General features: G+C 47.8%; 1 protein-coding gene across 5 annotated transcripts in view; it reads left to right on the top strand.

Moving 5' to 3' along the window:
* The window catches only part of DLGAP5 (DLG associated protein 5), an 827,616-nt gene that overhangs the window by 252,392 nt on the left and 560,223 nt on the right, over positions 1-15,001 (top strand). For 3 of the 5 annotated variants that reach the window (XM_069637595.1, XM_069637596.1, XM_069637598.1), the window contains exon 8: positions 3,553-3,794. In XM_069637595.1, coding sequence (XP_069493696.1) covers positions 3,553-3,794 — 242 coding nt within the window. The remainder of the gene's footprint in view (positions 1-3,552; positions 3,795-15,001) is intronic. The other 2 variants (XM_069637597.1, XM_069637599.1) reach the window with 1 other exon arrangement.

The raw sequence follows: 15,001 nt of genomic DNA, 5'->3' as shown, positions 1-15,001 counted from the left end.
TTTGACTATTACTACGTGTTGTAATCTCTGGTTCCCTTTATTTTATTCTCACCTGTATCTCTAATGTGAGGAGACTTGATGGATCTACAATATAGTGTGACCTTTTTGAAAATGTACTTTTTTCTGCATGGGCTATGTACTACTGTCTAACATGGTTATTGAATTGATGGATGTTAGGAAAGTGTTCTTTTCAGCATCTTTCCCTCCATATTCTATAAACCCCTCCACCCCCCCCACATATTTAGCTTTTTGTTTGTCACCATGTCCTGACGTTTTACAGTGAAGCGAAGCCTTCAGCATCACTCCACTGGGCTTTTGCTCACATGTTATAGGGAAACTGACGAGACAGTCAGGCTGTCGGTACTGGGAAACTGTTTCCCTTTAGTCTTTTGACTTTGTTGCCTTTTTGGGTAACTTTTTAAACATTGCACAATGCGTCTTCAAGTTCATTAGGGTTCTTTTGGTATGACCTTAGACTACACTCAAACAGAGTTTTTGGTTACACATGTGCCTAAGGACTAACTTGGGGCAGCAGTTACTTTTTACTGTATTTTTCTTTAGCCTTACTGCGTTTGGCTACTAACAGTTGCTAGTGTCCCAACATGACCGCGTCAGGACCTTTTTTGTTTGTTCCTTGGCAATCTTGTCCCTTGGCTGCCTTCCTGCCCTACAGGTCAGGAATTTACTTTTATGGTCATGCACTTGCGCTGGAAAGGCTTGCTTTTCACAGGCTAGTGCATACCACGTGTGAGGTCCCAGGAAATGGACTTGGGACTGTCTGGTCCCAATCCACATATTTGCTCCTGAGCGGCTAGTGTGCAAACCCACAGTGGTCCCTGATTGGACCACTGCTGGTGTACATTTATTGGGCCGATCTTGCTATTGGAGGGCCGAGTCTGATCACTCACCTGACTCTGCGATGAGGTGTTTCGCAACCATCCAGCAGATCTGTAGAGGAGCTGTGAGGACTGTGGAAGAACCGTGGATGATCCTTGGAGTCCTGCATCTTGCTTCAGTGCCGGTGGAGCCCTATCTAGCAACTGATCTCTGAAGACCCTCATTGGTGCTTCAATCCTCTGGGCCGTTGGGAATGTGTCCTGTCTTCTGGTACCCAAGCAAGTTGGAGCCCTCTGAAGTTTCCCTGGACGACTCAGTGGACCTACGAGCTTGGCCTACTGCATTAGAATCGCCATCGTTCTGGCCTGGAACTCCTGGTGTCTTTAGCTTGTTTGACCAGAGGTCCGCTGGCGACATTTAAGCTCCCTGCCATGGACTGGTACTGAGCTTGAAGGATTTCTTCTACTGTGATGCCTGCTGTTGCAATGCAACCTTGACCATCCCTGTATCCTGCTTTATGCTTTTAGTCAAGTGGCTAGAAGAGGCCATTGTTCATCGAGGATGTTGCACCAGACTCCTATACTCGACACACTTTTCTTTTTTTTTTTCTTTTTCTTTTTTTTTGGGCACACCCACGACTGGAACCAATGGTGGGAAACCTTACGTCAGGCAACCCTCTGACAACCCACCATTCTGAAGAGAAATAGGGGGCAGGTAGTAAGCTATCTCCACCCTTAAAGTTTGAAGGATGCCCTCCGAAAGCTGGGAACCATCTTATTCACTAGAATATGTCCTAGTCAGACTTGGGGGCCCATCTTTACGCCCCCAGGACCCATTTCCTAATTTTTCCATACGCCTAAACTATTGGGAAACTGAACTTTTGGGTACAATGCCCCATACAATTTAGGGTTGGACTTCATAAGTTAAGATTGCAAATCCTTTAAACTGTTGGTGCTTACCTTCATTTATAGGTATGGGGGGGGGGGGAGAGATTTATTTTTCACCAACTACAGTGACTATTTTATAGTGTTTATTATGACGTTAGTTGCCATTTAATTTTTGTATTTTTTTTTATGAGCCTAAAACATTATATTTTTATAACGGTCTCCTTAGTGCTGGACTGTTTTGGACTCATTGTGGACCCCTGACCCCACTCATGTATTCATGAGATTAAACCTTGGCCTCTCTCCATGTTACCTTGATTGGTTTGCCTAAACTCCTAGTGTCAGTCTAGAAATACGGATACCTCTAATTTGAGACCGCAAACGCATTTTGGTGGCCGTGGACTAACCGTCTCATGCACGATACGATAGAATATAGGTTTTCGAGTTTGCAGATGAACGGCCATTTTGATGTAACAAGTATCGCCATTTTTTTTTTCTAACCATTGCTCATTGGTTTCTGTTCCTATTGCTTCGCAGTATATTTTCCGCTTACACTGCTCGACTGTGGAACATTGTTGTCTATGTGAAAAGGACAAGGCTGCAGGGCCGAGAGGATAACAAGAGTTCGCTGAAACACAAATGTAGGCAGCGCCAGGAAGAATGCCCGGCTCCCTCCTTCATGTAGCCTTGAAGCAGAGCTGCAGGGCATTTAATCATTTCACAGCTGCCAGCCAGTCTCGTTCTATGGTAGAATGTTAGAATAATACCGCTAAACCCCTTTGCTGAGCCCGCTAAGAGCATGTCGGCTCCCAGGACGCAAATAGCACCTGATAGATAGCAAGGTCCGGAATGCAACTCCCCCCCCCCCCCGTATGTTATTCGCTTCCAAGAACAGAAGCGCAGTGTTCTGTTCAGTAACCGAAAGATGCCTACGCACTCACAAATTGCAAATTGTTGCTAGAATAGATGTTTGAAGGTGTCATAGTGGTCGGAGATGTTCATCACACCAAGTTCAAAGAAACCCAATAAAGAGGGGTGTTAAACAGGTCATAGCTGATTGTTTGATATGCATTTTGTATATATGTAACTGATGTACGTAATTCACTCTCTTGCGTCCCTCGAGGTCTAGAGATGCACGTCGCGGGGCGTGAGACTGAGTTGGCCAACAGACTTTTGCTTTGCAATAAAACCCTAGCTTTGGGAACAACCTTGTGTCTGGCGTCTCTATCGTGTGTGGTGACCCGCCTTGTTTCCATAGACGTCAGGGTCCCCTAGGGGCCCCTTTCACTAGAAGTTGCTCTCTGTTCACAATAACCAGGGTGGCTGCCCACCAGGCCAGAATTTAGAAATCATTCTAACAGTTCTTTCAAAAAATATACACATTTAAGTGTTATTCAATCTACCAGCATGGTGTGTTTTCAATGGATAAATGTGTGGACTTCTGTACCTTTTGTGTTTGCCTAAATTATACTCCCTTGATTTAAACTAGTCTACTCTACGTGCCTTAAGAGGGTTGGTTTCCAATTTGGATTGTGCATATTTGCCCCACTTTAGGGTAATGTTTGTCTGCAACAGTGTTGTACCCAAGCCATCTTGCCCATATTCAATCATCACTAAACTTTCTTGAACACCCACCCTGTTTTATGCGATGTTTCCCTGCTGATTGTACCTTCAATTTCACTTCCGCAACTATTGCTTTGTGCACTATTTTTCCCAAAACACCACTCACATTTTTCCACCATCCCTTTTTATATTTTAAGTGCTGGTAATTTGGCAATTACACCTGTAGCAGTTGGCATGCGCCTAATACTTTACTTTTATTTTAATATAGAAGAAGCAAAACTCTGACTTGCCGAAAAAGTGTGCATTGGTGCAGCGAAACATTACTACGAGTGAACCCAAAGAGGAAAAAGAGAATGCAGCTCAGAAAAAGACGCGACAGCGCTCATTTGCACCTTTGAATTTTCAGTTTCAACCCCTGGATGGGCTCTCCATTTACAAATTCAATCCCATGACTCCCCGATCTACAAACAAATTTCTCAGTCCTTGCTTCAGCTGGAGTCCTGCAAAAATGTGAGTATTAACCTGTATTTTCAATGGTAAATGCCCTATAATGGCTTTGTAGCGGATATTGTTGGATATTTGGAATATGATTGCTCATTAATGCATGTTATGCTAACCAACATGGCTTTTTAAATATTGTAGTCATTTTCTTTTAGGGCCGTAACTTTGATTAAGATAAATTAATTGATACTATCCTTTTGAGTAGCTAAACCCATTTCTGTCAGCAGTACATTTTAGTACGATATAATTGGGATTTATTCTGCTCTCTTCGATTTAAATGATTTCCTAGTACTCTAGCGGGTCCGAAAGGGTGAGGTTGGCTAGGTTAGTAAAGAGCGGGAATATTTAAAATTGCTTTGTTTGGTGTGTGCAGACCGGCGGTACCCTGAGCTCTGCTTGCAGGTCTCATTGTAGGTGTTAGCTTAAGTGCATAGAGGCAATTGAGTCTGAAAAAGTCTCTTGTGCTAGAATGCATTGTCTGGAACCTTGGTATGGCCTGTTGGTGTCTGTCCTTTGGGGTAGGTGTTCAGTTGCCATTTGTGGGTGCTGAACTGCTCTGGGTGTTTTGGGATGGTGAATGTTAACCTTTATGCAGGAACTGCATCGCCTCCTGATCACAAAAGCATAAATACCATACCTTAATGTGGTCAGGTTCCTCCAGTGTCGGTCTATAAAACAAAGCTCCTTTACATTTACCAGATATTTTATAGGGCAAACGTGTAGCCAGTCTTTTCCTCAGTCCCTCTGCGCAAATTCATACCAGTTCCAACCCATTAAACTGTGCTCTCACATTCGTCTCTTGTGGCAGCAGGTGCACTCAAATGTTTTCCAGTTTACTATGCCAATGTAAGATTGCAAGCATATGCGTGCAGATGAACACGTTGAAAGTAGTTTCTTTGCTTCCAAATCCATTGGTTCATCACCACTCTTGCACCCGTAGCCACGGATTTCACTTTGTATGTGAAAGTAGTGCAGCATTTGTCATGGCTTAGCCTTTTAAAAAAAGAGGAAAAAAATGTGTAATTTAATAAAATTGGTGTCTGTCTTTTTAGATTTCGCTATTAGCACCAAAGTGCCACCACCATTATAAGCCTTACGATTGCATTGGTTGACAGGTAGGAGTGAGACCACGTTTCTCCAGCATTGGATCTTTCATAGATTCACATGCTGTGAATATTCCCTGTTGTCAGATTGGGAATCCTAGGTTTCTTTTTGATTCCCCTTGCCCTAGGCAAGAAGCTACATTTTGTAGCTGAACACCCTTGTTATGGGTGTTCGGTCTCCATCGATGGGGCCTCGAGCTGCCCTAGACTAGACCCTCTTCCCCTCAGATTCTAACCGCATGTTCAGCTGAGGGAGTCCCCTGGTTTTCCACAGTTGGAATGTTTAGGTTAAAATCTTCAAAACAAAAGTTTCAAAAGAACAGAAGCACTTTCTTGACACTTCAAGGAGAGGAATTTATCTGGGGATGGAGGGCAAAAGGAGACCCCTTTTCAAGCCCTGTGCCACTTGTGGACGGAAAAGTATGAGGGGATAAGCACATATACTGCCTTTATTCTCCCCCCCCCTCTCACCATTGAAACCTGCGCTTTCTGTCAGTCTTAGCTCCAAGACGCTCAAAGATGGACATAGGTTAGTCTGCTGGCTCAATGAGGGATCTACACCAAATAGCCTTCCGACATGGTTGACCAACAGCATGGCTGCTCCCACGAGTAAACCATTGTGGTTGCCGAAAAGGGCCAGGTCGATAGAACGACCGGTGGAGACCAAACACAGATTCGCCCACGAGGCAACCTCGGCTGCCAAAAAACCGAAGGGGCCGGACGGGCTGTCGGCGGCAGCAGAAGGACTAATGCACAAGTATATATCAAAGTCGGTGAGAGGGCGTGACACTTAGTCAACGGAGGGAGAGCACAAAGATCACCCAAGGCGCACAGTCGGAGGCACAAGTACCTTGTTGACAATTCCAAAAGTGCTGAAACACGGGTCAGCAGAGGCTGTTGAAGCGCGGGAGGTGCACAAGCACTTACCGACAACGTAGAGTGGCAAAGGTCACGCAAAGCCGCCCCGTCAATGTTGGCTAAACATCAGGCACCTGACCCTTCGACACCACATAGAATTACCTCGACAACATCTCACAAACCCCAGCCTACAACCTCGGCAGCGGTAAACCACGGAAGGAGGGTCTGTCACTGACAACCTTGTCGACAAGAGGACAGGAACTTGCTGAGGAGGTGCAAACTCCAGACGCACACAACTCATCAGCCATTTCTGCCCTATCCAGTTCTGAGGTTATACCATAGGAGATGCTACAGTACGAGGTGGAGGCCGACTTTGAGGTGCTTTATGAACAGTCAGACTCGGGACAGTCGGTGATATTACAGGAGGAGGCTCCAGCTAGCCTGGCAACAGCAGGGAGCCATATTCAGCAAGGGGACCCAACAGTTGACAGTCACAACAGGAGGCAGGACCGGGCACCGCGACAGCCACAAGAGCGAGGCCCAGTTTCACCCACGGAGTCCACCCACCTAAAAATTCAGCAAAGGGGAGGTAAGGGCACTGTTAACCAACCCACAGGCCCGACTATCAATGCAAGTAGTCACGTCCAGGCAGACGGTCATCACCCAGCTTGATGCAGCTTGGAGACCAGGGATGCCAGCCTTACCACCACCTCAAGCAGCGGTACAACAACAATCTTCGGGCAGACCCACGTCACTTCACTGGGAAGATCAGCAAGGTACTTCTCCAGCATTGGATCTTTCATGGATTCACATGCTTGGAATATTCCCCGTCGTCAGGCTGGGAATCCCCGGTACATTATATAGACCCTTTCCCGTAGGAAAACTTTCAACGCTTATGCGTCCTATCCACCTCGTTTTGTATCATGCGTGCCCGTACCGTCAGGACGTCATGATATAAATACAGGCCCCGCCCCTGCGCTCCCTCAGATTTCAACCGTCTTTCAAAGTAGTGGGATCCTCGTGTTTACTACTAGTGAAACTAGGTTGTTTTTTCTGTTTCGCTTCGGCGACGCTCAAATTCTGGAGAATTATGTCTGGAAAAGCGTTATTTCGCCCTTGTGCAACATGTGGCCTCAAAAAAGTTTATGAAGGAGATGGCCACATGGACTGTATCTACTGTCTCCACCCGCACCACACGGCGGATACATGTGAAATATGCCAGGGTTTCTCCCAAAAAACCCTTAAGGACCGTAAAAGAAGGCTGGTCGACTGGCTTAATGACGGAGCGGGTGCCTACCCGGCTTCGGAAGTGGGCTCCACGGCCTCCAGGAGCAAGTCGGAGCCTCCATCGAAAAAGGTACGGCCAGCGGAAACTCGCACTGAGGACAAGCATAAGGGGAAGCATGCTGGATCTTCCTCATCACATAAAAAGCCCTCCTCCTCCTCATCATCTAAGACGGAGAGGCTAGCGCTGTCAAAATCCTCCTCCGGGGACCGTCCCAGGTCTTCCATGAGTCGAGATGCTTCAGCCGGGAAGTCGGCTTCGAAATAGACGACGAAGTCTAAGGGCTCGACGATGACGACTTGCTCGTCGACCTCGGTGTCATTGACGATGCCTATTACCGTTCAGGCAGCAGCGGTTGGGATTCCTTCGTCGACGGAGACTCAGTCTATGGCTTGGCTGCCAGAGGTCTATGACCCGATCCCCCCCTGAGGTCTTACTGCAGCCTGACACGGCCTGCTCGGCGGAAGGAGAAGGTGACACGGTTCTGCAGCCATCGGATTTAGGCTTACGGCCTTCCACGTCGGCGAGTGCGAGTGGGGGTATGGTACCTATATCATCCACGTTACTGACCCCCCCCCCAGACGGTTTTGTCTCTGGATGTGCTTAATACTCTTCAAAAGCTCCTGCAGCGGCTGGATACGCAGTTCCCTCAACCTGGGACGTCATCGTCACTTTTTTCTGTACCTTCCGTCGACGAGCAAACTTGTACGGCTCGCTCGACGACTAAACACCCATCGGCTCCCCAGGCGGTAAAAGATCGTCCTCGAGCCCAGGAGGAGGGTGAGTTGTCGGAGTCCGACTCTATACTGGGTGACTCGGGGTCAGACATCTCCCTGTCACCGTCGAGGGACCCAACATGGAGTTCGGATGTAGAGTCTACGAAGAGCCAGACACAGCCATCTCCCCCGGATGATGTGGGAGCCTTCCATGCAATGATGGGAAAAGCTTGTTCCGAGTTCGGCTTGATTCCTGAGGAGCAGAAGAAAGACTGTTTCCTTTTTGACCATATGGGTCAAAGGAGAAAATCGGTATTTGCCATCCCAATTCTGGACCACGTGTGGCAAGAAGGTCTCAAGACGATGCGCCATCCGTTCTCGGAGCCAGCTATAAAGGGACGGATCGAGAAAAAGTTTAAAGCTCCAGAGTCCACTCCAAAATGTCTAACATCACAGCCTCTGTCTGACTCGGTGGTGTCGGCGGCAGCGGCTAGGAAGGCCAGGGTACAGCAAAAATGTTCAACGCCACCGGAAAGCGAGGCTAGGAGGCAGGACGCCTTTGGAAAAAAGGTGCTCTCGGTCGGAGCGACGACAGTAAGAGCAGCCAATTCCTTAGCGATCGTGTCACGATATGATAGAGAAATGTGGCACAAACTAGCCCCTATCCTAGAACACCTGCCAGACGAACACCGGAAAGCAGCTATGTTACTGGTGCGTGATGGTGAAGAGGCCTCGAACCACGCAATTAATATCGCAGTTGACCTAGCAGAGTCTGGCTTCAAACAAATCAACCATGGAGTAGTGCTTCGTCGACAAGCGTGGCTCAAATGTACTACTTTCCGTCCTGAAGTCCAGTACAAAGTCCTTGACATGCCATGTGAAGGGGAACACCTGTTTGGAGAAAAGGTTGATGAAGCGTTGAAGGGGATGAAAGACACGGATACTGCTAGGTCCCTCGGCGCCCTTCAAACGGGTAGAAACTTTCGCTCCTTTCGCCCCTTTAGGGGTGCTTCTGGAAACTCCCGCTTTGGAGCCTCGAGGGACCGTGGATTTAACAGACCCTCGTACTCTTCACAAGGTTTCAGACGAGCGTCCCAGTCGGCACGTAGAAGCAGGGACTATCAAGCCTCCAGGCGGCGAGGCTCGGGTCCGTCGTCGACGAAGAACAAGCAAACCAGCAACCAATGACGGCCTTCGGAACGTCCTGGGGGGTTGAGTCTCATCACTTCGACCGATGGAAATGCATCACCACAGATCGGTGGGTTCTAGACACGATTCGCATGGGTCATGCGCTACAATTCAAAGACAAGCCTCCGCGTCTTCCGCCTTTATTCTCGACACAGCCCCACCTCCGAATCCTTCGACAAGAGGCGGCGCTTATGTTGCGAAAAGGGGCGGTAGAGAGAGTTCCTGTGGCACAGGAAGGACAAGGAGTTTATTCCCGGTTCTTTGTTGTCAAGAAGCCAAACGGCAAATGGAGGCCCATTCTCGACCTGAGGGTACTCAACAAGTGGCTAAAGAGCCTAAAATTCAAAATGCTAAAGCTCCAAGAGGTTATCAGGTCGGTGCAACCCATGGATTATCTATCGTCACTAGACCTTCAAGATGCTTATTTTCACATCCCAATACGCCCACGACACAGGAGATATTTAAGGTTCGTCGTCGGGAGAAAGCATTTTCAGTTCAAAGTCCTCCCGTTCGGGCTCAAGTCCTCCCCCAGGACGTTCACCAAGTGCTTGGCCCCTATAGCGGCCCATTTAAGGAAGGATGCCACCATGTCTATCCATATCTAGACGACTGGCTGGTCAGAGGTTCGTCCAAGGAACAAACACGAGACAGTCTAAGGGCCACAATGTCCCTCTTACAGGAACTGGGCTTCGCAATAAACTTCAACAAGTCCTCCGTAGAGCCTTCGAGGACCTTGGTCTTTCTAGGAGCGGAGTTTCATACACACACAAGCCTGGTGAGACCATCCAGCGAAAGAATTCAGAAACTTCAAAGCAAGGCGTCGGAATGGAGAGGCGGTACCAAGGTTTCAGTGCGCAAGTACATGTCCCTGCTAGGGACCATGTCGTCCTGCATTCCGTTGATAAACAACTGCCGGCTGTTCATGAGACCTTGCCAGGAATTTCTAGCGGACCGTTGGGCGCAGAGCCGAGGTCGCTGGTCCGACAGACTGGTCGTCGACGAACAACTAGTTCAAGCACTCTGCTGGTGGAGAGTGTCTACTCATCTAACGAAAGGAATGCCTCTACTGGAACCGGAGTTCCAAAAGACGGTGGTGACGGATGCATCGTTGAGCGGATGGGGAGCTCATCTGGATACGTTACAGGTACAAGGCCAGTGGTCGTTGCAGGAGTCCTCCCTGCATATCAACCTGCTAGAACTGAGAGCAGTGCGATGGGCTCTGAAATCTTTTCTTCCTCAACTGAGGGACTTGGTGGTGCGTGTCATGACGGACAACACCACTACGATGTTCTACTTGAGGAAACAAGGAGGGACACGTTCCAGGTCCCTATCGACGGAAGCACAGAAAATCTGGCACTGGGCCCTGCAACACAACATGAAAATCTTAGCGTTCCACCTACCAGGCGTGAGAAACGTGGAAGCCGATGCCCTCAGCAGAGAAATGAACGAAGTTCACGAATGGGTGCTGAACGACCAACAACTACAACAAGTATTCAAGAAATGGGGACACCCTTCCATAGACTTGTTTGCGACGAAGAACAACAAGAAATGCCATCAGGACGCAAGCAGATGGCCTCAGCAGGGCTCACTGGGGGATGCGTTCTCCTTCCCATGGACGAACAAATTCCTGTACGCATTCCCTCTTGTCCGGAGGACGTTGCAATGGATCCTCAGGTACCCATGTCAGGTAATTCTGGTGGCCCCGTACTGGGCCAGACAGGTGTGGTTTTCAGACCTGCTACACTTAACGGTGGCGGAACCGATGAGATTCCAGAGGACCCCCGACCTTCTGTCTCGACAGGAGGGTGTCGTTTGGCATCACGACCCGGACAGCCTCAAGTTGACGGCCTGGCTCCTGACTTCGCTGAATTTGGTCGGCTAACGATTCCGGAGGACTGTCGGCGTATCCTGCAAGCGGCAAGAGCACCTTCCACAAACGCCTCATACGCGTACAAATGGAGAAGTTTCTGTCAATGGTGCGAGGATCAACCAGGTTTGGCCCGCAATCGATTAAGCCGGAACAGCTCCTTCCATACTTGCTGTTCTTAGCTCAAAAGGGCCTGTCGGTATCGTCAATAAAAGTACACCTAGCAGCCATTTCCAGGTTTACTCGTCAACGGCATTCGGCACCATTGTTCAGCGACCGCCTGATTAAGCACTTCCTTAAAGGCCTCTTTCGGAGTTTCCCTCCAGAGAAGAAATTTCCGCCGGAGTGGAGCCTCAATCTGGTCTTAACGTCTCTTATGAAGCCTCCTTTTGAGCCAATGTCATCATCGTCTCTAAAGTTTTTGTCGTGGAAATTGGCCTTCCTGGTGGCCATCACTTCACCCCGACGTATTTCAGAAGTTCAGGCTCTAATGGTAGACCCACCATACTTACGATTTTTCAAGAACAAGGTAGTCCTAGCCACTAACCCACAGTTCATACCAAAGGCTCCTTCGGTGTTCCATAAACACTCCTCTATTGTGTTGCCTACGTTTTTTCCGGAGCCATGCTCGGGAGCGGAGCGCATGTTACACACACTGGATGTAAAAAGGGCTCTCAAGTTTTATCTTCATCGTACGCAACCGTTCAGAGAAACGAGACAGCTGTTCGTGGCCTATGGTTTGGGTGCGAGAGGAAAAGCCATTTCAAAGCAAGGACTGTCAAGATGGGTGTCATCTACCATTTCGTACTGCCATTCCAAGGCAGGGAAACCTCTTCTACGACGGCCAAGAGCTCATTCAACTAGAGCAGCGGCATCGTCGACGGCACTGTGGGCCGGAGTCCCTCTGGGGGACATCTGCATGGCGGCTACCTGGGCGACTACACACACCTTTACCCGCCACTACTGCCTGTAGCAGCAACATGCCGAAGATACCCGGATGGGACAGGCGGTGCTCCGACACCTATTCCAATAAGGTAAGCCCCGGCTGAGGGGTTGCATCCTGTGGAATTTATGACTGTATGTGGGTCCTTTTCCTATGTTAACGTTTTCTAATGTATACATGATCATAGGGAACGGGCTTTGCGAAGAAAGTATATGGGTTTGCATGCACGCCTCCTCTTTGGGGGTGGTACTGCTATGTAATCTATTCTAAGCATGTGAATCCATGAAAGATCCAATGCTGGAGAAGGGAATAGTTTCTTACCTGTAACTCCATTTCTCCAGCATTGGTATCTTTCATGGATTCACATGCGCCTACCTGCCTCCCCTGAACATGCAAACCGGTTCCCCCACTACTTTGGGGGCCGAAATCTGAGGGAGCGCGGGGGCGGGGCCTGTATTTATATCATGACGTCCTGACGGTACGGGCACGCATGATACAAAACGAGGTGGATAGGACGCATAAGTGTCGAAAAAGTTTTCCTACGGGAAAGGGTCTATATAATGTACCAGGGATTCCCAGCCTGACGACGGGGAATATTCTAAGCATGTGAATCCATGAAAGATACCAATGCTGGAGAAATGGAGTTACAGGTCCCTTGCAATCCATGGTAGTTTCTGTGTCCGCTCCCAGCATCCCCTGCACTTCGACCAATACAGTGGCAGGAGTTGGTCACCAAAATTAACCTCGTCACACAAGTTGCCTTAATTTTTCACTACCGAGCCGGAAGGAGAACTGATATGGATGAACCCCACAACACCATAGCCTTGTCAACCACTCTGAGAAGGGACAATGATTTGTCGCAGATTCCCTGAGTAGTTCACCCAGGACAAAGAATCTGCAAAGCCATCTCCCCATGACGACATCACAGGGTTCCATTCTATGGTCATGAGGGTGTGCAAGGAGTTCGGCCTCCTTGCCTCTGAGGATGAGAAGGATTGCTTTTTATTGGACCATATGGGTAAGAGGAGAAAAGCAGTGGTCTCAATTCCCATCCTTGACCATGTCTGGCAGGAGGGATACAACACAATGAAGCAACCTTTCTTGATTCCTGTGGTGAAAGGCTGTCTTGACAAAGTACAACCCATCAGAAAATGCACCAAAATGCCCCACTTCCCAGCCATCTCCCGTGTCAGTGGTAGCAGCAAGCTGCAAAGCTAAATCCAAAAAACAACCATGTGCTATACCCCCGGTCAATTAAGCAGGACGCTTTTGGGAAGGTCTTGGTGATTGGTCCCATGACAGTTAACGCAGCCAACTCCCTAGCCCTCACACCCAGGTATGATGGAGAGATGTGGCATAAACATGCACCAATCATTGAGCATTTCCCAGACAAGAAGTGTGAGGAGGCAAAGGCAATCTTGAAAGAAGAATCTTCCCAGCTGAGTTTTAACATGGCAGTGGACCTGGCGGAAAAACAGGTTTTAAACAAGTGGCCATCTGAGTGGTCCTACAAAGACCAGTGTGGTTCTCATGTATGGGTTTACGGCCGGATGTCCACCATAAAGTAGTAGGCATGCCCCTTGGAAGGTGATGAGCTGTTTGCAACCAAGATCGATGTTATCCGAAGATATGGCTGACATTTTGCACAAATAGGTTTTCGTTGGGTGATGGTTGCTTTCCTGCAGATACTCTTGCCATACCCACTCATCGTGATAGAAAACACAGTAAGCCATATAGCCTATATCTTCGTGCATTTGCTTGGTTGGGAGATAAATTCTTCATTTTGTTACTGAGAGCTCAGTATATTCAGACAAGCAATCTCATTCCTGCTCTTGTGTGGCTTCTGAAAGTCCAACCTGATCAGGTCCACAAAGGCACTGATGTCTAGCCAAACCCAGTGAAGTTAGAGTAGCGAAGCAGTATGGCTTAGACTCGGGAAGGTGTTGTTGGTCTAGTGCTACACTCACGCCACACTCCAATAATTCAGAAGATGTACAAAAACACATGATTTGTTAAGGTTTAGAAATGCACATACTTGTGTAAGTAATATCACACAACTACCATTGCATACATGTACACTTTCCTTATTGGGGATGCCGCTAACAGCATCCACATTTTACTGTTAGAAATAGTTGTACACTAGTTGGCAACGTGAAGAGCAAACTGTAAATAACTGTTTGGAAAATGAGAACTGGTATGGACAGGTAAATTGTACCGACTCCTTGCGGGTAAACCGAAGACCAGATCCCTGGTTTAAGCCCAGTCCTAAGAATTGAGGGCTAGTGCTCAAGTCGCACAAGTTCCACAATTTATTTTGCAGCAAGGGTGTTAGGCAAGATTGTATGCAGTACCCTTTGAGTGCACTACAACAACCCTGACCTGGCAATAGTAACCCAACCTTTGGTATAAGTGTGTATTACACAGGTTGGTAATGTGGACGAGTAGCCAGGCTTATTCCAAGAGGGGTCAATGTGAGTTGTAGGGAGTTGCACAGTTTCAAGGTATCCAAGCAAACACTTGCACACAGTTTCTTGATAAAAAGTAATGTAATTACCAGTCAGTCACTCTTCAGAAGTGAGCACTGTAAACGCCACACAAATACTTCAAAATGATACTCTTGGTCAGAATCAGTAAATACCTGTTTGGGATGGCATACAGCAGAGACCTACACCCACAGGTGACTTTAATGGCTAGGGTGCTGTACACATTAATGTATTACTGCAGGCATTCAGAATTAGTTAAGAGGAAGTAAAAAAGGAAAGATTAGAGCAAGCAAGATACCACACACATTTCTTAAGCAAGCAAATACTTTCAGATCCCCCAATAAGAGTCATTCAGTTGAAACAGGCTAAGCCAAAGTAAATAGTCAAGAGTCTATATGTGCTGAAGCACTTCTTTGAAGGTAAGTAGAAAAGTCTTTGCGCAATGTTTCAGAAGTCTTTGAAGAAAAAGATGAATCAATGTAGCGCCACAAGCTGTTAGACTTGTGAGTAGTAGAAGATGCAAGCAACTCCACAGCAAGATGCAAGTTCTTAGACTTTGTACAGTACCTTTTTAAAATGAAGAATAGATGTAGCAGATGAATCCTGTTCCTGTGCAGCAATGCAGATCTCACCGTTCCTGGGCCTCAGTTTTTGGGACAAGAGGGTGTATGTCGGGGGACTCCTGCACTGGTACAGTCAAAACTTGCAACCGGCAAACTTCATTTTCAGTGGCTGTTCGGTGTTTCAGCTCCTCGTGTCTACCACAAATGGTA

This window comes from Ambystoma mexicanum, chromosome 14, assembly GCF_040938575.1.
Source record: "Ambystoma mexicanum isolate Mex_15411 chromosome 14, UKY_AmexF1_1, whole genome shotgun sequence".
Taxonomy (NCBI): Eukaryota; Metazoa; Chordata; class Amphibia; order Caudata; family Ambystomatidae; genus Ambystoma; species Ambystoma mexicanum.
Note: the sequence above shows the minus strand (reverse complement) of the source record. Positions and strands in the feature narration are given on the sequence as shown.